Genomic DNA, 23,515 nt, shown 5'->3' with positions numbered 1-23,515 from the left:
ATGTCTACGAGATGGCTTTTTGGAGCAGCTCGCAGTAGACCCCACAAGGGAACAGGCAAGATAATGAAATGTGAGGCTGAATGAACACAGCAGGCCCAGCAGCATCTCAGGAGCACAAAAGCTGACGTTTCGGGCCTAGACCCTTCATCAGAGAGGGGGATGGGGTAAGGGTTCTGGAATAAATAGGGAGAGAGGGGGAGGCGGACCGAAGATGGAGAGAAAAGAAGATAGGTGGAGAGGAGAGTACAGGTGGGGAGGTAGGGAGGGGATAGGTCAGTCCAGGGAAGACTGACAGGTCAAGGAGGTGGGATGAGGTTAGTAGGTAGGAGATGGAGGTGCGGCTTGGGGTGGGAGGAAGGGATGGGTGAGAGGAAGAACAGGTTAGGGAAGCAGAGACAGGTTGGGCTGATTTTGGGTGGGTGGAGGGGAAGAGCTGGGCTGGTTGTGTGGTGCAGTGGGGGGAGGGGACGAACTGGGCTGGTTTTGGGATGCGGTTTTTTGGTTTCCCCAAGCGGAGGCTTGGGAATCGCTTTGCAGAACACCTCCGCTCGGTTAGCAATAAACAACTGCACCTCCCAGTCGCGAACCATTTCCACTTCCGCTCCCATTCTTCAGATGACATGTCCATCATGGGCCTCCTGCAGTGCCACAATGATGCCACCCGAAGGTTGCAGGAACAGCAACTCATATTCCGCTTGGGAACCCTGCAGCCTAATGTTATCAATGTGGACTTCACCAGCTTCAAAATCTCCCCTTCTCCCACTGCATCCCAAAACCAGCCCCAGTTCGTCCCCTCCCCCCACTGCACCACACAACCAGCCCAGCTCTTCTCCTCCACCCACTGCATCCCAAAACCAGTCCAGCCTGTCTCTGCCTCCCTAACCTGTTCTTCCTCTCACCCAAACCTTCCTCCCACCCCAAGCCGCAGCTCCATCTCCTACCTACTAACCTCATCCCACCTCCTTGACCTGTCCGTCTTCCCTGGACTGACCTATCCCCTCCCTACCTCCCCACCTATACTCTCCTCTCCACCTATCTTCTTTTCTCTCCATCTTCGGTCCGCCTCCCCCTCTCTCCCTATTTATTCCAGAACCCTCACCCCATCCCCCTCTCTGATGAAGGGTCTAGGCCCGAAACGTCAGCTTTTATGCTCCTGAGATGCTGCTGGGCCTGCTGTGTTCATCCAGCCTCACATTTCATTATCTTGGATTCTCCAGCATCTGCAGTTCTCATTATCACTGATACAAGGGAACAGGCAATACTGGATTTAGCATTGTGCAACAAGACAGAATGGTTCAGGGAGCTTAAGGTAAAAGGTATCCTTGGGAGGCAGAATCACAGGATGACAGAATTTATTCTACAATTTGAGAGGGAGAAGTTAGAATCAGAGGTAACAGTATTACAGCTGAATAAAGGCGACTACAGAGGTATGAGGGAGGAGCTGGGCAGAATTGGAAGAAGAGCCAAGCAGGAAAGACACTGGAATAGCGACAGAAGTCTGAGAGAGTAATTCAGGAGAAGCAGCTAAAATTCATGCTGAGGAAAAAGCAGCATGGCACAGAGAGGACGAGGTAACCATATGCGACTGAGGAAGTCAGGGATAGCATAAAAGGAAAAGAGAAAGCAAATAATGTGGCAAAGGGCAGTGGGAAACCAGAGGATTGGGAAGCATACAAAGACCAGCAGAAAGCAACCAAAAAAAAATAAGGACGGAGAAGATTAAAATGAGGTTAAGTTAGCCAGGAGTATAAATGAAAACTGTAAGAGTTTCTCTAAATACGTCAAGGGAAAAAGACAGCCAAATGTGGACATTAGACCACTGGAAAATGACAGTGGAGAGATATTAGAGGAGGACAAGGAAATGGCTGAGAAACTGAATAATTACTTTGCGTCAGTCTTCACAGTGGAAGACATCAGTAATCTGCCAAAAATTCAAGAGAGTCAGGGGGCTGAGCTGAGTATTGTGACCATCACCAAGGAAAAGGTGCTAGTAAAACTGACTGGCCTGAAGGTGGATAAATCACCTGGACTAGATGAACTACACCCCAGAGTTCTAAAGGAGATAGCTGACGAGATAATGCAAGCATTAGTGATCTTTCAGGAGTCGCTAGAATCAGGGAGGGTCCCAGGGGAGTGGAATATCATTAACGTGACACCCCATTTTAAAAAGGGAGTAAGACAAAAGATGGAAAATTACAGGCCAATTAGACTAACCTCAGTCATGAGTAAGATTTTAGAGTCCGTCATAAAGGATGAGATTTCTGAATGTTTGCAAGTGTATAGTAAAGTAGGGCAAAGTCAGCATGGTTTCCTCAAGGGAAGGTCATGCCGGACAAATTTGTTAGAACTCTTTGAGGAAGTAGCAAGTAGGGTCGACTAAGGAGAGCCAATGGATATTATCTACCTAGACTTCCGAAAGGCCTTTGACAAGGTGCCCCACAGGAGGTTGCTGAGAAAGATAAGGGCCCATGGTGTTAGAGGCAAGGTGCTGGCATGGATAGAAGAATGGCTATCTGGCAGAAAGCAGAGCGTAAGGATAAAAGAGTCTTTCTCAGGATTGCAGCTGGTGGCAAGTGGTGTTCGACAAGGGTCAGTTTTGGGACCACAACTTTTCACTTTATACATTAACGATCTAGATGAAGGAGCTGTGGGCATTCTGGCTAAGTTTGCTGACCATACAAAGATAGGTGGAGGGACGGGTAGTACTGAGGAGGTAGGGAGGCTGCAGAACAGTTTGGATAGGTCAGGAGAATGGGCAAAGATGTGGTAGATGGAAAGTGAGAGGTCATGCATTTTGTTAAGAGGAGTAAAAGCATGGACTGTTTTCTAAATGGGAAGAAAATTCAAAAGTTTGAAGTGCAAAGAGACATTGGAGTTCTAGTCCAGGCTTCTCTCAAGGTAAATTTGCAGGTTGAGTCAGTTGTCAGGAAGGCAAATGCAACGTTAGCATTTACTTTGAGAGGGCTTGAATATAAAAGCAGGGATGTACTACTGAGGCCTGAGAAGGCTCTGGTCAGGCTACATTTGGAGTACTGTGTGCAGTTTTGGGCCCCATATCTCAGGAAATATGTACTGGCCCTGGAGTGGGTTCAGAGGAGGTTCACGAGAATGGTCCCAGGAATGAAAAGCTTAACATATGAGGAACGTTTGAGGACTCTGGGACTATACTCAATGGAATTTAGAAGGACACTGAAACTTAGAATACTAAATGGCCTGGATAGAATGAATGTTGGGAAGATGTTTCCATTGGTAGGAGATGCTAGGACCCGTGGGCACAGCCTTGGAGTAAAGGGAAGACTTTTAGAACGGAGGTAAGAAGAAACTCCTTCAGCCAGACAGTGGTGAATCTATGGAATTCACTGCCAAAGGTGGCTGGGGAGGCCAGGTCATTGAGTACGTTTAAGACCGAGATAGATAAGTTCTTGATTATCAAGAGGAACTAGGGTTCAGGAGGAAAGCAGGAAAATAGGGTTGAGGAACTTATCAGCCACGATTGAATGGCAGAGCAGATTCAATGGGGTGAATGGCCTAATTTCGGCTCTTATGTCTAATGGGAAATGTAGGGTTACAGGAATAGGGGAGGTGGCGGTCTGGGTGGGATGCTCTTCCGATGGTCAGTGTGGACCCGATGGGCCAAATGGCCTGCTTCCATACTGTTGCGATTCAATTATTCTAAATCCAAATATATTTTAAATGTTATTCAGATGTTTGCTCTAAAACAACTGTTGGACGCTGAGCAAACGATCAAGACACATTCACAACAAGGAGATTAAAAAGCATCTGCTAGTGGGGCAAAGCTTACCAATTTCCATTTTGACTTCCAATCGGCCAGGTCGAAGGAGAGCTTCATCAATCAAGTCTGGTCGGTTTGTCATGCCTAGAAATTGTTGTAACACTTATATTAAAACCACTTTCAACAGAGTTTGGATTAAAAAGATGAAAACAAAAATCAAAAAAAAATCTTAATAGTAACCACTGAGCAAGTGCAAACTAGCTTGTTGGCACATGTGTACCGTACTGACCGTTGTTGTTTGGCTAATAAATTTAATAAAAATTGGATATTAAAGCCAATACAGCTAGTTTTACTTTTTTGTTTGCTCTTGGGAAGGTGAACATCACCGCCAATTCATTCCCCATTACTAACTGTTCTTGAATTGGGGCTAGTTCACTTTTCTTTTCAATTCTTTTTACTTTTGCTTTCTTTTATTTTACTTACTTCCTGAAGAGCTCATCAGTCTAACAGCATTGGTGGCAGCTAGTGGACCCCAGTACAGACTTACAGCGGAGCCAGAGGGATTTCAGGTTCCAGGCAGCCACTGCGTCCAGCACAGATACATGGAACAGGCAGCTGAGGAGAGTTTGGGCCTGATGGGAGAACCTGTGCCATCAGCAGTGGGTGCATTGGCGAGGTGAGCCTGAAGCAAATTCATGGCAGCAGCGGAGTAGAGTTTGGGAAAAAGCAGTGTCTGGCAGCATCAGTGGCATCTACATTGGGGAGGCCCAGCATGGACTCATGGTAGCAAGGGTGTCAGCAGAGGTGAGATGGCACCAAACAGTGGCAACTTTCATTCCAGCGGCAGCAGCGGAGCAAAGGGACTCATGCCTGGGGGCCACCAAGCCCATGGAGGAGCACTTAACACTTGTATCAAGTTGAACATTTCTTTCTTTCTTTATTCTTCTGCCTTTATATTTCATGTTTTGGAATATTTTTCTGTCTTAAGATGGCGCAAGAGAGTGGTGACGCCATATAACACTTCTCACTGTATTTTATGACAAGATACATGTGACAATAAATCAAGTCAACTCAATATGATGCTAGTAAATTAGAATTACAAAGGGTCAGGGAAGGTTATATGATTTAATTAGTAAATTCGAGTTACATCCTGTGTGGACAAATGCAGTTGATGCTGTACGTAACATTTTCAAAAGGCGCTGGATAAAATTCTACATTGGTATTCAAACATTGAAATGCAAAGCAGATTCGGGCCAAAGGCTGTGGCAACAAAAAAAAAATTAACAGGGCAATCAATTAATCCTCACCAATAAAATCAGAAGTGATGGTGTACCTAAATATTCTAAAAACCTATACTGAAGATGACAAAACTGATAATTCACTGCTAATAAATAATATATATTTAGCAATTCAGTACTGTGTGGATTCCATTAGATCCTGAGTAGATGGAGTAAGGAAGCAACAGGAGAATTTCTGCTTCACAGCTCCATTCCCATCATGGAAAATACTCACACTGCTATAAGGTACATGGATCAGTTCGCAGCACTTACCTATAACAAGGATGTTATTCAGTTGTTCCACTCCATCTATTTTGGAAAGCAGCTGATTGACAACTGTGTCATGCACACCCGTGCTACCTGCCATGGTCCCTCTTTGCTTGCAAATGGCATCTATTTCATCAAATATGATGATGTGTAGGCCGCTGTTTGCCCCAAGCTGTGAAAAGACAAACCACATAAACCTTTGGAATGAAAAAGGTGACTGGTATGAAGTTAAAACCCACAGTGTGGATATTGTTCTGGAAATCTGTCCTCACCCTGGCGATCTGCCTCGACACTGGTTCAGACAAGGACTGACCTTTTCAAAAAAAGTAGCTCTCATCCAACACAGATGCATCAACCTGAAACTCCATTGTCCAAAACAGCAACCAACATACAACTAAATCAGATCTAATTAAAAAAAAAAGAGAATGGTCTTCAAAATCCATTTTGACTGAAGTTGACATGACAGACTTGAATGGCAGGGCACTTACCACAGACTCAATGATCTATTGTGCATCTACAAATGCTGCACATGGGATGCACAAATTCTTAGGAGTTTGTAAAATCCACCCCTGAAAATCCCTCATGCACCTGGAAATCACCCAATGTCACATCATCCCCCTCACGGGTAGCAGTGGCTTAAATGTAAATGACTTCAAGTTTCAAACACTACAAGACCAAGGCCTAGTATTGTGAATGTTACTAAATAACAATGCAAATAAAACTGAACACTTGAAAGTTGCATTGACAAGTTTATTGGGAAGTCTATTTTTGTTCTAATCCAGCTTAAGTCCGGATTGTTACACTTAGTAGGCCTTTATTTATGACTATTTTAAAATGTATAATAATTCTGGCCTCTCTATGCTTTTGTATTTCAATAGAAATTTTAATTATCCATTGTTACATGATGTAGAGAGAATTTTTTCATAGTATTATTTACTTTTGATACGAAACAGTACATAATTAAGAAATGCTGAGGATCTCTGCTGACAAATACTCACTTCAATCTACATCATCTGAAAATACTATTGCAATGTTCTCCTTTTTTTAAAAACACTCAATCATGACTTCTACACAAAATGAAGAGTTACAATTCACCAAGACTCAATACTCACCCTCCTCTGCTCTTCCTCTGCATCCGCAAAGAGTTTACGGATGTTTGCTTCAGATTCACCCACATATTTGTTGAGGATTTCAGGGCCATTCACAACTTTTGGTTCTCGAGCATTCAACATTTTCCCAATTTGCCGGGCCATTAAGGTTTTCCCACATCCTGGTGGGCCGTAGAGCAGAATACCTTTCACGTGTTTACAACCTATGAGAAAGATAAAGTTCCATTAGAGCACAGTGAATTAGGTATGATAACTAATGCCACTCACTGCAAATTGCTATTGAACAATTCCTATTAAACTGCAAAAGGCTAGAGAAAGCAAAGTTTGTATGAGTACACAATTTCTTTACGTACCAAGTGAAATAACTCAAAAACAGCTGGATCTCGTAATGAAATCTAGTGTAAACAAGAGAATGTTATCTAGTCAGTGATCACAAAACAATAGGGCTTCATGCAAAGATTGATAGGAAGAAAACAATTAAAGTAATGAATTGGAAGCAAGCTCATTTCAGTGACTTGAAACCAAAACAGCAGAAAATAAACTGGAGAAAAAAAATTGCCACGAGAAGACACTTGCAATGAGCAAATTTGCAAATGAACTTCAATACTGCGTTACGATCCCAGCACTTGGTAACATAGGTCAAGTCAGATTCCAGAGTGAAATTGGTTTGATAGATCACAGGTTTAATTTTTGCCAATGTTATTGGAGTGATGATCACTGAACAAATTGACATTAAGCTGCCTATGTTCTTTAACATAGGAACATATTTGTTACACAAAACATGATAGTTCAGAAAGATCTTTACAAACAAACTCAAAGTCACAAACATTTTGCTAGCAATACGCTTTACAGGCTCTCAAAGCCAGAGAGTTGTCACTTATCTCAAATCTTTCCAGTTCTCCTTCATGGACCACTGACAGTTTTATAACTTCTTTCCAGTTGTGGCAACCTGAATCTCCTTTCTATCCTGACGGGCTAAATCTCAACTCAGTTCTGGCAACTTTAAAACACTTATATGAAATCTTACAACTTGGAAGCCTTTTAGACTAAAACCCTTCTGCTAGGGTTACTATTATCCTGAACTGAAAATTTGGCTCTTCTGCTAAGTGGAAAATATTCTCCTGAACTAGACTCCTGATTCTTCTAAACTGAAACCAAAATAAACTAGTGGCCTGGCCTGTTTTCTCTATTGTAAACTCAAAAGTACAAACAATTCATCAACTAATAACACAGGCTACATGTGCCTTCAAAAAAATTATATATATTGTTTGAAGGAACAGAGATCTGTGGATGTAGACATACTTGAAAACTGTTTGCTAAGCCAGAAGAAAGAGGCATTTCCTTTACAGTGGGAACCAGACACAATGGTCACAAGAAAAGTCAAATGGTGAACTCAAGAAAACTTACTTTATCGAGAGTATGTTTGGAATGTGGAACTGCTGATGACAAGATAAGCCAAGTCAAGATCGTATACGCATTTGGGGGAAACTAAGTCAATGCATGAAGAAGAAAGGAATCGAGGGTTATATTAAACAAACTAGATGAAGGAAGGTGTGAGAAGGCACCTTCTGGTTTTATTCAACTCATGCTACCAGGCCTACTGAGCTTCTCCAACACTTTTGGTTTTTATTTCACACTGAACGTCAAGCTTTTGTTTTCAAGATTGTCACTGACCTAATCAGCTCTGGAGAACTTCCTCCACAGCTATCCACCTTATGATTCTGCAATCCTCTACTGCCCAATTCTAACTCCTTCTAAAAATTCACAAGGATCTTCACTTCTTCCTTGAAAGGAGACCAGAGCAGTGTTCATCCCTCCTTGGCCTGGCTAAACTTGTTCTCACCTTGAGCAACTTTTCCTTTAACTCATTTCACTTGCTCCAAGTAAAAGAAATCAGTATAGGTATGGACATGGGTATTTGGATGAGTCCAGGTCAGATGGAACGTTCCTTATTCCAGTCCAATTTGGCCCCTTGCCACAACTCTTTCTAAAATGCACTGATGACATAATCTATGCAGCTTCCCCCCCTCAATCAGAACTGGAAAACAAAAATCATGACATTAGATCCCAAATTCCAAATTCTTTCACTTTCAGCTGTTCTATCTCTGACTCTTCCCTTCTCCTCCTCCACTCTGTTTCCATTTCAGTGGACAGGCTGTCCTTCAATAGCCATCACAAACGCACTGATTCATATAGTTACCTTAACCACATTTCCTCACACACTGCCTCCTGCAAGGACTCCATTCTCCTAGCCACACCTATTCCGATGATGCCACCTTCCTCCCTGTCCAATGTCCTAAACAAACCTTCCAGGCAAAGCAATGAAACTTCTTTCAATCTCGTCTACTTCATTCAGTGCCTTCTACATTGGTGAAACCAACTCAAATTGGGTGATCAGAGGTAGTAGGATAGATAATCTTTCCTGCTCCTATGATGCTGCTTGGCCTGCTGTGTTCATTCAGCCCTACACCTTGTTATCTCAAATTGGGTGATCTACATAATCCTCTGTTATGACCTTACCGTAATGCACCTAAATGGCAAATGAGGTCTTGTTCCTGCAATTTGCATTGGGCTTGACACGAATGCTGAAGCAGGTCTGAGACATGTGTTAGCAAAAGCACAAAATGTTGTATTGAACTGGCAAGTGACTTAGGAACATTACAGCAATCAGGACTCAACTACTCAACTCAAGTTCAACAACTTCAAATCACAAACATTTGCAAACAACCACCATCCCAGAGTTTTGGTTGTATGGCTTTCCTCACAGAACTGACCTATTTTCTGCTATTAGTACATAATCTGTGTCTCACACCTTTGTCATTGGCACTCCTTTTGCCCTTTGTTCTGAGCATCTTCACCACCTGTACAACTTGCTATTCTCTCACTTCATCATTATCCACCCCCTCCAGTTCCTAAAAGGTCATATTGAACTTGAAACATCAACTCTGCTTCTCTCTTCAGAAATGCTGTCAGGCCTGTTGACTATTTAAGATCTTGGATTTATTTCAAAAATGTACTACCCATTGCCTCAGACTCACAATACTTGAACGAAATTCATTAAAAATCCTCTCAAAATCCAGTGTTAAAAATACAAACCCAAAAGTAAGTTTCAAAGATATTATATACAAATTGCCAACCCCGCTACAGAACTTGGTGTACCGCAGTGTGAAGATGCTTTCAACGACTTGGGTACAAAGTTACAATTTATTAACTCACTGACTTTGACACAGCCTACACTATGGAAAGGAGCTATCTCTGCAGTGTAGTTTAAATTGAAATGCAAAAACACCAAACATTTCAGCATTGATTTTTCTCCCAAGTTAATGCAGTGGATCAACTAGCACAAACAGCTCAAAAATTCTGATAAGTTATGGACAGAGTTGGAAACGTGACTCAATGGAGGTTAATAAAATCTGTAGATTATCTCACAGCAATCCAATCAGATTCACCCAATTCTCTCTACCGCTCCTTCCCTAATCTTGTGGAGGTGAGGAACTTTTATGATGTCCCGATCAATTCATCATTCCCCATTGCATAGCTGCATGCACTATCCTTCTAACATCCCAACATGGGTTAGTACACCCTTACATATGGGGAAATCTGAGACAAGAACTTTGTGTTTCAACGTATATATTAGCCAAAAGCAGCAACTGGTCAACTGGAAATAAATCTATGAACAAATGCATTGGTAAATCTCAGGTGTTGGACTAGCGTGGACAAGGTCAGAAATGACACGACACCAGGTTATAGTCCAACAGGTTTATTTGAAAACACAAGTTTTCGGAGCCTCAGTCATTTTTCACGTGTTAGAGAGGCAAATAGTATCAGACACAGAATTTAAGTAAAAGATCAAAGGTTCACGCCATTTTGATGAGATGTACCAGACAAACCTAAGACACTCTTAAATCTTTAATCAGTTAGAATGTTTTAATTGATCAATACGTATATTTAAATCCACAAAGTCCTTCCATGTCATGGTCCTGAGAGAACTAAAGGTTTTATCACTGTAAAGAGGTGGTGACATTTTGGGTCAGACAATGCATGCTAGGTGCAAGACCTTGTTTAGAATGTGTGTTTTAGTTTGGGGGCAGACTGGTTTTATTTCTAAAGTAGGAATTTTATAAAAGACTGCTGATAAATTGTGTGCTTTATGAACAAAATAAAATACATCTTCAAACATAAATTCACCCCACAGATGCACATGCAAGGGATGGGAGGAGAGTCAGACCTGGTTTTTTTTTGGGGGGGGGGGGGGTCCAGAGGCACAGACTTTGGCTACAGTGAGAACAGCACAGCAGCTGTTTTATTCTACCCAGTCAGCAATATCTTAGTCCCCTCAAATAACTGCAGTTAAAATTCAGAAACTCTTGACAATGGATAAAACCTGAATGACCATCAGCCACAACAACAGTCACAGCTGCAGTCATATTAGCTAATTTTACACAGAGATGAACAAGAAACAAAATCAGACCAGTCCTGCCAAATTAGTGTCAGGCACAAGCCATTACTAAGCACTAAGTGGCAATCTGATCCCTTTTGTATACAGAGAAAGTGTGTGTGAAGGAGGATTGGGTGATGAGTGAAGTTCAAACAAGTAATAATGCTTAACTCCCAGCTAAGGCATGTTGACAGACTGCAGCTAAACAAGCCACCGTGAAACAGTCAATCCAATAGTGGCAACTACAGCACCACAATGTGAAGTTTGAAATTGATCATGGTGCTTCAACAATAAATACAAGCGATGGAGGAGCTAAACAGCAATGTGGTTTTGCCTGTAGGAAAGTTTTGATGAATTAAGATCCATGAATTGATGGCTTTGAGAATAACGTGGACAACGTATTCATTTAAAATTCAATTAAAATATTTGAAGCAGAATTGGTTCTTAATTTAGAACCAAATCTCACATGAAACTCAGGAGCTCACAGCTGCCTAACCATATGCTGATTCCCCATCCTCCCGTCCCCAGAAACATTTCAGTGCATTTCCCACAGTTAGATTTAGTTTCTAACTTTGATTCATATCAATAACAGAAGTTTGATTAAACATTCAATTCTAGAAGGCTGCTTCATGGGCTCGCTGTATCGCCAATTCATTTCTAAAACAAAAGACCCAGCAATGAAAACCACTCTCGAAAACCACTCCAGAATTGCATTGTACATTTGTGTAGTACTCAAATTGGTCATTAAGATACTATAAGATCAAAAGACACAGGAGTGGAAGGAAGGCCATTCGGCCCATCGAGTCCACTCTGCCATTTAATCATGGCTGATGGGCATTTCAACTCCACTTCCCTGCACTCTCCCCCGTAGCCCTTGATTCCTTGTGAGATCAAGAATTTATCAATCTCTGCCTTGAAGACATTTAACGTCCTGGCCTCCACTGCACTCTGTGGCAATGAATTCCACAGGTCCACCACTCTCTGGCTGAAGAAATGTCTCCTCATTTCCGTTTTAAATTTACCCCCTCTAATTCTAAGGCTGTGCCCATGGGTCCTATACCTCTTGAGTTTAAAAGTTACTACCTGGCATCCATAACCACTGTACTAAAATCAAAAATTCCCTCAAACAGAATAGACAGTTTGCTTTCTGAAAACACAGAGGTGATACAGTAGCTAACACTGCTCCCTCACAGCACCAGGGACCCAGGTTCGATTCCACCCTGGGATGACTCTGTGTGGAGTTTGCACATTCTCCCCATGTCTGCGTGGGTTTCCTCCGGTTTCCTCCCACAGTCCAAAGATGTGCAGGCTAGATGGATTGGATATGCTAAATTACCTGTAATGTTCAGGGATGTGTAGATTTTGTGGGTTATGGGGGAATAGCTCTGGATGGGATGCTCTGAGGGTCGGTGTGGACTTGTTGTGCCAAAGGGCCTGTTTCCACACTGAAGGGATTCTATGATACATTCGGTTCTTGGAGATATTCACCTGGTTAGTCTACTTTTCACCATTAGCACCGGCCATCACCTATTATCTTATACTCATCAATGTACTGCTTAACTGGGAGACAGTATGTCTTGATTTTCAAGTTCATTTTAGTTTTCAAATCCCACTAATCTAAGATCTTGCTGCTTCTACAATTGCTGCACATCCACATTTTCCTCGAGCGCACTACAGACGGCTGCAGCTTACTTGCACCTCACTCGTCTTTGTAACATAGCTTAAAATTTTACTCTTACCAACCAATATATCACCTATTCTCGAGTTTATTTAATAGAGATATAAACTCACTAAGTATAGCACCTTTGCACATGTTAAAGATTGGTGTGTGAACTAAAGAAAAGCAGCATAGGAGAGTTGTGTTGCAACTGTGTGTGGATACAGTCATGTATGTGCCACTGCGTGGGGTTGGTGGTTTTCATTTTCTCCTGTCAACTGTAAACACGTTACATTAAGGTGCTGGCAATAACTATTTTCCAAATCGAAAAAGTCATCCAGATCTTAGAAGAGCACAGCATTAATCCAATGGTATTTTTATATCACACTTCTTGCCTGGATTATAAAGAGGCTACGCAACCATTTGTAGAGAAATACAATCCTGCTTTCAAAGGACAAACGAGGGAAGGTGAAATGGACAGGCACACTATCATGGCTGGGGGCAGTCTACGTGAAGTAAGTGAAATACATGCACGGAACTGCAATGACTTGGGAAAAAGACAATTAAACTTACTAAATCGATACTGAATCATGAGTTAGATCATAGATCACGAGGACACCAAGGGAGATCTCCAGTTTCCTGGTTACAATTAGTCAAATCAAAATCACCAGAAGCAGATCCTCTAGATTACAGAGTTGCATATCCAAATTTGCTTACAATACAAAAATAGGTAGGAGGATATGTTGTAATAAGGACATTAGGAATCTACAAGAGGAAACCGATAGCTTGGGGGACTGAAAAAAAACTTGGCAGATAGAGTTTAATGTGAGGTATTGTTCTTGGGTGGGAAGAATCAAAAGGCAAACCAATGTTTAGACTCTGTCCATTGAAATAAAAAGTGAAACACAGAGCGATCCGGGTATTCTTTTGCACAAACCAAAAAGTTAGCATACAGGCGCAGCAAGTAATTAAAAAGGTGAAATGGAACTTTGGTCTTTATTGCTAAGAGGTTGGAGTTTAAAAGTAAGCAGGACTTGTTACAATTATTCAGGGTGTCAGTGAGGCTGCGCCTGGAGTGCAGTTTACAGTTCTGGACCCCGTTTAAAAAAGGATATATTGGCACTGGAGACAGCTCAAAAGTGACTCACTGGGCTGATTCCTGGGATGAAAGTGTTGATTTATAAGAACTGTTAAAAAGGCTTTGACTTTATTCATTTGAGTTCAGAATAATGAAGAGTGATCTTATTGAAATATATGTGACTTAACGTGTATGTTAAGGTGATGAAGATACTTCCACTAGTGTGAGAATTTCCAATTAGGAGACAGTTATAGACTAAGGAGACAACCATTTTACATGTGAAGCAATTTCATTTTCCAGAGGATAGTGAACGTCTAGGATTCTCTATCCTGGAGCACAGTGGAAGTTAAGTTAAAGAAAGGGCTAGTGGATAAATTTTTGAAATATTGGAGAGCTGAGGGTTGTTTTGTGCTACCTCATAAGTGTTTAACACAGAGGTAAGTAAACCATGATATTGAAGGGCGGAGCAGGCTTGAGGAGCTGAAAAGCTTATTCCTGCTCCCAGCTCTTACTTCTTATGTACATGGGAACTTTTCTGCACACGAACTGACTGCCACGTAACAATTGTATCTGCAACTCAAAGATGTTTAATAGACTGAAACATTTTTGGGCATCGTTCAGGGGAAGCAAAAGCTTCTTACGGATGCAAGTTCTTCTTTCTGCTTTGCTAATAAATTAAAGCTGTCCCACAAGCAAGCTGAATGTTGCAGCTTTGAGATAACAGTAGCCTACTTGATCCATAATACTGACCATTTCACAACATCTCAATTCCAAATCACAGGTTGTCAGCGAAATTAGAATAGTACCAAAGGGTGAAGCAGTTTCCACTGGTTTCTTCCCAAATTCCTCGCATTCTGCAATACTGTAGCAAGGTTTAATGTGGCAGAGACTCAGAAATGTGGGCTAAAGTGGAGCTGCACAGTTCATTTTAATTCCAGTAGATGCTTTAGGGCAATTACTTTGGATTATTAAAGTAAGATAAGTATTACTCAAACACTATCACTGCCACTGCATTTAGGTTAACTGATGCATCAAGACAGTAATCTGGTAACCACAGCAATGCAACAGAATTTCTTCTCACTGTTGTGCATGGAAGGAGAACTGTGTTAAGCGTTGTTGGTTAGTTTGCTGAGCTGACTGGTTTTTGCGCAAACATTTTGTCTCCCTTCTAGGTGATATTGTCAGTGCTACATAGCATCCATTGAAGCGCTGTTGTTCTGTCCCGCTCTGGATTTATATAGGTCCGGTCTGTCACGGTGGGCAGTCTTATTTCTGGTTTTGTCCTGTAATGGCATGTAGATGGGGTCTAATTCAACATGTTTGTAAATTGCATCGGTGGCTCTTGCATCCAAGAATTCTCGTAATGGTCTTTGTCTTGCTTGCCCTAGTACTGTAAAACTGCTGTTTTTGTTGCTAGTACCTACAATATCTACAATGAACAGGACAAATGTGACATATAAAATACCATGCATCAACAGCGAGAAACCTGTGGGGCAGGTGGTCAGGAAACACGTCACCCGGATACGTGAACATTAATTTGCAGCAAAACTGACATTGAACAACATCAACTTAACTGGGACAAAGTTACAGTACTCGAACAAGACGGGACCTATATAAATCCAGAGCAGGACAAAACAACAGCACTTCAATGGAGACTACACAGCACTGACAATGTCACCTAGATGAGACACAAAACATTTGCATGGAAACCAGTCATCTCGTGAACCAACCGCAACCTGAGCTTCAGATCAGTGGTTACCTGGAGAATGCAGAGTGCTGCAGTTCATCAGTTTTCAAGATTATTGAGAAAATCTACACTAAAAACAACGACCATTTCAACACTTTGAATGCCATTGCTGACTGAAATTGCCAAGGTACTGAAAATGTATGAGATAAGAAGGAATATTCCAGATGGTTTGGTAATTAATGTTAATTTGACAGCAAGCACGTTCTATATAAGATGCTGACAAAGTTTCTCTTAATACAGCATGACCAAAAATCTTGAAAGAATTACAATGCATTTGTTTTTGGCTAACTGGTGCTAAGAAGTTTGAAGAATCAGCGTAATCAGTTTCATTGGGAACTTCTCTCATCCAGTCACCCAACAACTAAGATCCCATTGTCATGTGTATGTTTAGCACCTCAAGTTTAAATTTCTCCCTCCCAATTGACTTCCTATGTCCTATTGTGCAACATGCTTTCTCACACAACAGTGGGTAGTTTAGCGGAGCACACACACATCCACACCCCAATGATGAAATCTGACAGACCACTCAACCAAAGTGCTTTACAGTCAAAACAACATTGAACCAGGATCTCTGGTCACATTGGCAATGTGTCCAATGTTAAAATGAATGAGATTTCTAAATTCCTGGAAGTGCAGGGTCAGATTAGAACAAGTCAGCATGGATTAAGTAAGGGGAGGTCGTGCCTGACAAACCTGTTAGAATTCTATGAAGAGGTAACAAGTATGTTAGACCAGGGAAACCCAGTAGATGTTATCTATCTAGACTTCCAAAAGGCCTTTGATACAGTGCCTCACAGGAGGCTGCTGAGCAAGGTAAGGGCCCATGGTGTTCGAGGTGAGCTACTGGCTTGGATTGAGGATTGGCTGTCTGACAGAAGGCAGAGAGTTGGGATAAAAGGCACTTTTTTGGAATGGCAACCGATGACAAGTGGTGTCCCGCAGGGTTCAGTGTTGGGGCCGCAGCTGTTCACCTTATACGTTAATGATTTGGATGAAGGGACTGGGGGCATTCTGACGAAGTTTGCCAATGATACAAAGATAGGTGGACAGGCAGGTAGTACTGAAGAGGTGGGGAAGCTGCAGAAATATTTAGACAGTTTAAGAGAGTGGTCCAGGAAATGGCTGATGAAATTCAATGTGAGTAAATGTGAGGTTTTGCACTTTGGAAAAAAGTATACAGGCATGGACTATTTTCTAAATGGTGAGAAAATTCGCAAAGCAGAAGTACAAAGGGATCTGGGAGTGTTGGTCCAGGATTCTCTAAAGGTTAACTTGCAGGTAGAGTCTGTAATTAAGAAAGCGAACGTAATGTTGTCATTTATCTCAAGTGGGTTGGAATATAAAAGCCGCGATGAGCTTCTGAGGCTTTATAAAGCTCTAGATAGGCCCCATTTGGAATACTGTGTCCAATTTTGGGACCCACACCTCCGGAAGGACATACTAGCCCTGGGGCGTGTCCAGCAGAGATTCACACAGATGATCCCTGGAACGGTAGGTTTAACGTATGATGAACGGCTAAAGATCCTGGGATTGTACTCATTAGAGTTTAGAAGGTTGAGGGGAGATCTAATAGAAACTTACAAGATAATGTATGGTTTAGAAGGGGTGGACACTAGGAAGTTGTTTCCGTTAGGCGGGGAGACTAGGACCCGTGGGCACAGCCTTAAAATTAGAGGGGGTAAATTTAAAACGGAAATGAGGCGACATTTCTTCAGCCAGAGAGTGGTGGGTGTGTGGAATTCATTGCCAAGGAGTGCAGTGGAGGTCGGGACGCTGGATGCCTTCAAGGCAGAGATCGACAAATTCTTGATCTCAGAAGGAATCAAGGGCTACGGGAAGAGTGCAGGGAAGTGGAGTTGAAATGCCCATCAGCCATGATTTGAATGGCGGAGTAGACTTGATGGGCCGAATGGCCTTACTTACACTCCTATGTCTTATTGTCTTATCATGAACAGAAACCTTAGCTGATTGTTACTTCTAGCTTTACATATATAAAATTTGAAGAATCCAGAAAAACTCTAGAGAACATACATGAAGCTCAGGAACTGAGAAACAAACATCTGCACAATAAAATATAGACAGAAGGAAAGAAAAAATACAGGCTTGCACTTGCCTTTCAAAACATCATGATGCTTACAAGTGCTGTACAGCTACTGTAGCAGTTTCAAAGTATGAATTTTGCAACTGGGTCGTCAACTTGCACACAGCATGATTCTACAAATAACAATCTGATAATGATTGGGCAGTCAGTTTCAGTGACACTGGTCGAGTGTCACTGATAAGCCCCGCCGATAAGCCCTGCCCAAAAAAACTGGTTTTTCTAAATATCAACATGGGACTTTTGACATTGATCTGAGGAGGAATATGGGACCTTGGTTTAATATATCAACAAAAAAATGGCCCTTGACAATCCCCATCTATTTGGTCTTCATCCCATTACAAAATGTGAGGAGGTCTACTAAAGGTGCTACAACCTCCAGAACAAAAGTACCAGGCAGCAATCCAGACAACAGATGAATCTGACAGCAATGACAAACCATGGCCCTTTTTTGCTAAAACTGACAACATTTGCAAGCTGGAATCAAAACAAGGTGTTGGAAAAATGCAGTAGGTCTGGCAACACCTGTGGCAAGAGATACGGGGTCAAAGTTTCAAGTCTAATACAGCTTCTTCTGAACTGAAGCTACGTCTTTTCAACGAAGAAAAGCTATATTCAAAGCACTTGTTAATTCTGTTTCTCACTCCACAATGCTACCAAATTTGCTATTTCAGATTCCAACTTTGCAGTTTTTAAGCAAGCTGAAAGCCCATTTATTGAATCTCTATGAAATTTCAATCTCCGCTGTGCCCTGATACATGGTATGTGAATCTGCTGCTGCCATCAATAAATCTTTTAGGGCTATTTCATGTTTACTCATCTTGGATAAATAATTCTTCAATCACCCTTTCATCTAAATTGTACTCAATAAACAAGTTTCTGTTGAACTGCAGATTACTATAGGCAAAATTAAAGAACATCTAATCACAGAAGCCCATACGTCTTTATCTCATGATAAAATTGTTCAGAGGAACACTCCCACAGCTAGCAAAGGTTTAAGTAAGCTCCTCGATACCACAATATTAAAATACACCACCCACTGTGACACAAAACAACGCAGGCCAGGGGTCACAGCCTCGGATCTACAGTCGGCACTATGAAACTTAGCCAGTCTATGGGTTTGTATTAAAACCCTTGCTATTACAGGGCAACTTTGTTGGAGTTTTCTTGGGATGGGTAGGGTTGCTGATAGATGAAAATAGCAATGGGTTCTGTGCCTGATATCCGATGAGATCTGCCAGGAATAGTCATCTGCAGGGACAGCACCAGACCTTGGCACAGTCATCTCACCTGGACAACTTGCAGACAACACTCACGTATGTCCAATGGCCATTAATGGATTAAAAACTGTACCCCTACAAGAGTTAGCACATTCACAGAGTAAGAAGGGAGAAGTGAAGGAGATCTTGTTTCTAAAAAGAAATAAAAAATAAAAATGCACTTCAAATATTTAGGTGTGTTTTTTATTCCTAAGAAAAAGGATTTTCCCCAGATAGCCAAACAAATGTCAATCCTGTTGCATTATGTGATGTGGTGCAGAGGTTCTAGAGCACAATTTAAAGGATTACAATAAATCCCTGAACTTTACTCTTCTATTGGTATACAGTATATTAAACAAACATATTTGCACGTGAACTACTTCAAAGGGTCTTAGTATTTAAATTATACTAAGCGCAAGGATGAGGTTTTGGAAATATACTAAGTCAGTGGCAGTGAGCAGATTCGGACAAAGGGAGGGTCTAGAAAAAGACTATAAGACATTTTTGGAAACACTCATACACACACACGCTCCTTTTACTGCTAATGAAATGAGTACACAGCTGCACAGACAGCTACGAACTTGGAGCCATGCCAGAAAATGCTGACAGCGCATTTGGGATATGTCAAACTAGTCCTAGTAATGAAATAACCTGAATGTTTGACAGCCAATTCAAGAAATGACCCCACACTGCAGGTAAGTTAAGCTTTGTGCCAAATTAAATTTTATCAGAATTTAGATGGCCTTTCAAAGCTGGTACATTAAAGGTTACCATTTCATCTCTTACTTCTGTACAACAAGCTGTTGGGAACTTCGAAATTCAGGCGATAAGCCAGGTGCACTGGTGATCGCAGCTTGGACCTGGGAGGTTTTCTGTCAGAGGCTACTAATCCTCACTGAGCAGAACCTCACCCACTAAAGCAGGTGTGTGACCTGTACAATCAGACCACAATGCAGCACAGAAATCAGACCCTTCACGAAGGATAGAAAATTTTAAAAAAAGAGTGGAGAAAAAGTAGCAATGTCATTCAATCGCCAACAATGCCAGCATCCTCTCTCCACCTCTCCCCTATCCTCGACACAAGAAACTACCCCTAATGGGCGGCAGATTTAAATCAACAACTTTAAGCTTAAAATTTGACTGTCCTTTTCCCCTGTGTGAACTTGCTGAACTTGTAAATAATAAAGTCTCAATCGGATTCAGAAGTTACAGTGGGTTCAGAGCTTTCTATTAACTCATTGATGCCTTGGCTATTTACTATCCTATATTTCTTCCTCATGAAAGGACAACATAGAACTTAGAAACAGGCCATTTGGTCCAATAAGGCTCCCAGTTCTAAAGCTCCCCCGCCAGACAGAATTATTATTCCCTACTTACCCCATGAAATGTCATAACCATCATAAAATGATTTGTTTATCCAGCCTGCATCCAAGTGGCATTGGCTGTGCACCCTGGTGCACTAATCAGAGGGTGATTACCCTTTGTCTTAAACTGGCTCAGAATGCTGATCAGGACAAATTAAGATCAATGAACACTTCACAGAAGAAATCTGGCAATGAGTTGACTTAAAAGGTTTCCTTTTACAAGGCTATATCTCATATTTGACTTTCATTTAAAAGGAGAAAAATCATGTAAGGAATGTAGTATTCAATAACAGTTACTTCAGAGGTGGTGCATCACATTCCTGGGCACTGCACACAAATAAAGATTGAGGTTCTATCAAATTTCATCTGAAAACAGGAGCTCAAAAGTGGCCAGCTTCAGAAAATATTACATAAACAAGGAAAGGAGGAGGATAACAAGAGAGAGCCCTCAGTTCATTTCACTGTAACGGCACCACCCACTAATCTATTATAGATGCAGTGAAAGGGGCTAGAGAAGATAGCAGCTCAATCATTGCGTTCCACCTGATGAGAGACGTCACAGCAACAAGTTGTATGATCAAGAAGGGAATTAACAAGCAAAACTGATGTTGTGGGTGGGCGTGTCAGGCGTTAGGGGTTTGATATAATCAATGAAAATCCTGGATCAAGAAACATGAACTTATGAATAAAAATATGTTAAATCTAGCAAATATTTACATCAATATTTTCATGTTACTGGAGCATGCAGCCACTCACCCATCTGTTCCACAAGATCTACCGGGAACACTCTTGAAGCAAACGCTCGGCGGAAAATATCAGAAAATTCTTTGTCAAGGCCACCAATTCCCATTTTCTCAAAGTTCCAGTCTGGGTTAATGATGGATTGTCTTCCTTGTTTGGTTTTAGATTTACCTTAACAAGAATGAATAGAAAAAGCCATGACATTTTAAACATAAATCTATCGCCATCCAGTGGTTATGCACAGGACTGAAGCAAAATTAACAAGTACCATCACGGTATCCAAACAGTCCACCCATTTCATTTTGTGACTGTTTTTGAGATTTCAAACTTCATGAAACTATTTCAAAATGATCTATTAATTAAAAGATTGCTGAAAAAAGCATCAGTCAACTTTAATTGCATTTACGTACACAATATGATTTATTAAAATTTGATTCCATGTTGGATGAATTTTCAGATTAGCACTCCATGCACCTGGATCAAAAATTCACAGGCAGCAAATACAAAGTCCACAATAGCATCTTACGGAATCAAATTCAGTTTTTAAAAAAAACCTTTGAAAAGTGAAAAGCTGATACATGGCTATTCTATGGTCATAAAAAGCAATGGATTCATTAATGCCATTCAGAGAATTGAAACGAGCCATTCAAAATTAAATGGTCTAGTAAGCCACTCAGTATCACACATTCCTATGGCAACAAGGAATGGGCATAACATGACATCATCCACATTCCTTAGACCTACAATTTGGAAAAAAGCATTCCACCATTACACAAATTTCAACGTGTTGTATTGTGACAGTAAACATTCATTGCTTTCATACATTTTACAGCAACAGCAATCATGTAAGAACAAATTAAGTTCAAGTTAACAACTTCATACTATCCAAAGATAATACTGCATTGGAGGCCATCATGTCAGTGCCAGCTCTTTGAAATATATCCAATTAATCCCTCATCCTGGCTCTTCACTCATTCATTTTTCTTTGAAGTTTATATCCAATTTCCTATGAAAATTACTATCAAACCTGCTTCCACAATCCTTTCAGGCAATTCAAACCACATAATGACTTACTATGTAAAAACTCTTTAACATTTGCTTAGGTCCTTTACCTTTACCATTTCTCTTAAACCTTTAGCTCTCTGGTTTCTGACCCTCTGGCCACTGAATACAGTCCACGTTTTTTTTTAAGTCAAAGCCCATCAATAGTCCAGTTGGAAATGTCAACTTGTAACTGAGCCATTCAGATTAGTATGCCCCAAGTTTCTACCCTGGGCCAGTGCGACATTAGCTCATCTCAAGCAAAGGGTCACATACTGCAACAGACCTCAGTGTCCCAGGGCTAAGGAGGGGACAAAAATCAGCTACATTTCCATTTTTGATCATTATTTAGTAGCTCCAATGGAAAATGAATTCATTTAGATGCACCATGAGGACAGGATCAGACTTGGGTGCAAGGTTTTCCACGAGCAAAAAGACCACCAACATTCTGAGGTCTAGACATGCTTGAACAATCATGCAGACACTCATAGGACCATAGCCATATCGGAATCTACATCTTCAGAATGAAACAAAATAAAGTCTGGGTGAATGGGTAAATTGCTTAAAGTCCAGTCATAAGCTTGGTCTATCCAAGGTCAAAAACACAACGACTTACAAACTACATACACTCTTTGCATAAGGGTTGACACAGGCGACTGTCAAGCTTATAATTTGAAGGGATAATCTATACTAAAAATTACTTCTGATTGAACTTCAGCCACAAACTGCACAAGGCAATGATTTTGACATACGACCATCAGGTTTTACTTGAACAGGAGCAGACGTCATGTGTACAACTGCCCAGATCTCCACAGAGCAGTTACTGTATATTTAATAAATAAAACTCCCCAAATCCAGCAGTAGCCTCTTCAATTGTTAAATTTAAGGTCTTTAAAATTAAAAGGTTCAAAGTTTGCCACATTATCTGTGGAATTGTACAGCATTTTTGTATCTCTGCATGAGGGATTTTAAATGTGGGCCAAGTGGTGAAGTTTAATTGCACAGGCACCCTTGGCTTGTCTTGAACCTATTTAACAAGGATCATTCTCACCATCTTAGTTCAAAGTATGCTATTCAGCAACAGAGCCTGTCACAGGGAACATGTTAGTGACTTGACAGAGCGATTATAATTATCAAATCTAAGTCACCCATTACCTGCTCCACAGATCTGCCATACCATACAAGGCAAATTCTGTGGAAACAGCTACAAATCTGATAGTAGCAGCATGATATGAGTGAATTAACAGCAGCTGCAGCAACACACCTGGAATTTACAGTGAGAGGGGTCACTCCCATCACATAGTTATTAAACCCATGAAAAATTACATTTCACACTACACCGCAGAAACAATCCAGTTACCAACAGCTGTTGTATAAATAGGCTTACTCAAGAAAAATAAAAAGTGACAGAAAGTTCAACCTGCCCCAACAAGTCACTGTTGGTCTCTGTCATACATCCCAACCACTGGCCTTTCATATGCAATCATAATCAGGAATCAACAGGCTTGCCATGAATGCTGCTTAATATAAAAATTTCAAGCAACCTAAAGGCACTGTTTTGTTCTAATATTCTTAGATTCATTCACCTGGATTTGGCTCTGGTTCTAATGCTGGACCACTGCACTGAACAGAAGATTTTCACAAATGGGCAGGAATGATCTACAAAACACATGAACACGAGCCATTCAGCAACTTGAGCCTATTCC

General features: G+C 41.2%; 1 protein-coding gene across 1 annotated transcript in view; it reads right to left on the bottom strand.

The window, feature by feature from the left end:
• Window positions 1-23,515, bottom strand: part of LOC125466299 (vesicle-fusing ATPase) — a 223,030-nt gene that overhangs the window by 140,827 nt on the left and 58,688 nt on the right. Inside the window, exons 8-11 of the mRNA XM_048560618.2 lie at window positions 20,784-20,939; window positions 6,390-6,589; window positions 5,284-5,449; window positions 3,803-3,877 (exon numbers count right to left, since the gene is read on the bottom strand). Coding sequence (XP_048416575.1) covers window positions 3,803-3,877; window positions 5,284-5,449; window positions 6,390-6,589; window positions 20,784-20,939 — 597 coding nt within the window. The remainder of the gene's footprint in view (window positions 1-3,802; window positions 3,878-5,283; window positions 5,450-6,389; window positions 6,590-20,783; window positions 20,940-23,515) is intronic.

This window comes from Stegostoma tigrinum, chromosome 31 (assembly GCF_030684315.1).
Source record: "Stegostoma tigrinum isolate sSteTig4 chromosome 31, sSteTig4.hap1, whole genome shotgun sequence".
In the NCBI taxonomy this organism is placed as follows: domain Eukaryota; kingdom Metazoa; phylum Chordata; class Chondrichthyes; order Orectolobiformes; family Stegostomatidae; genus Stegostoma; species Stegostoma tigrinum.
This window is presented reverse-complemented; position numbering and strand designations above follow the sequence as displayed.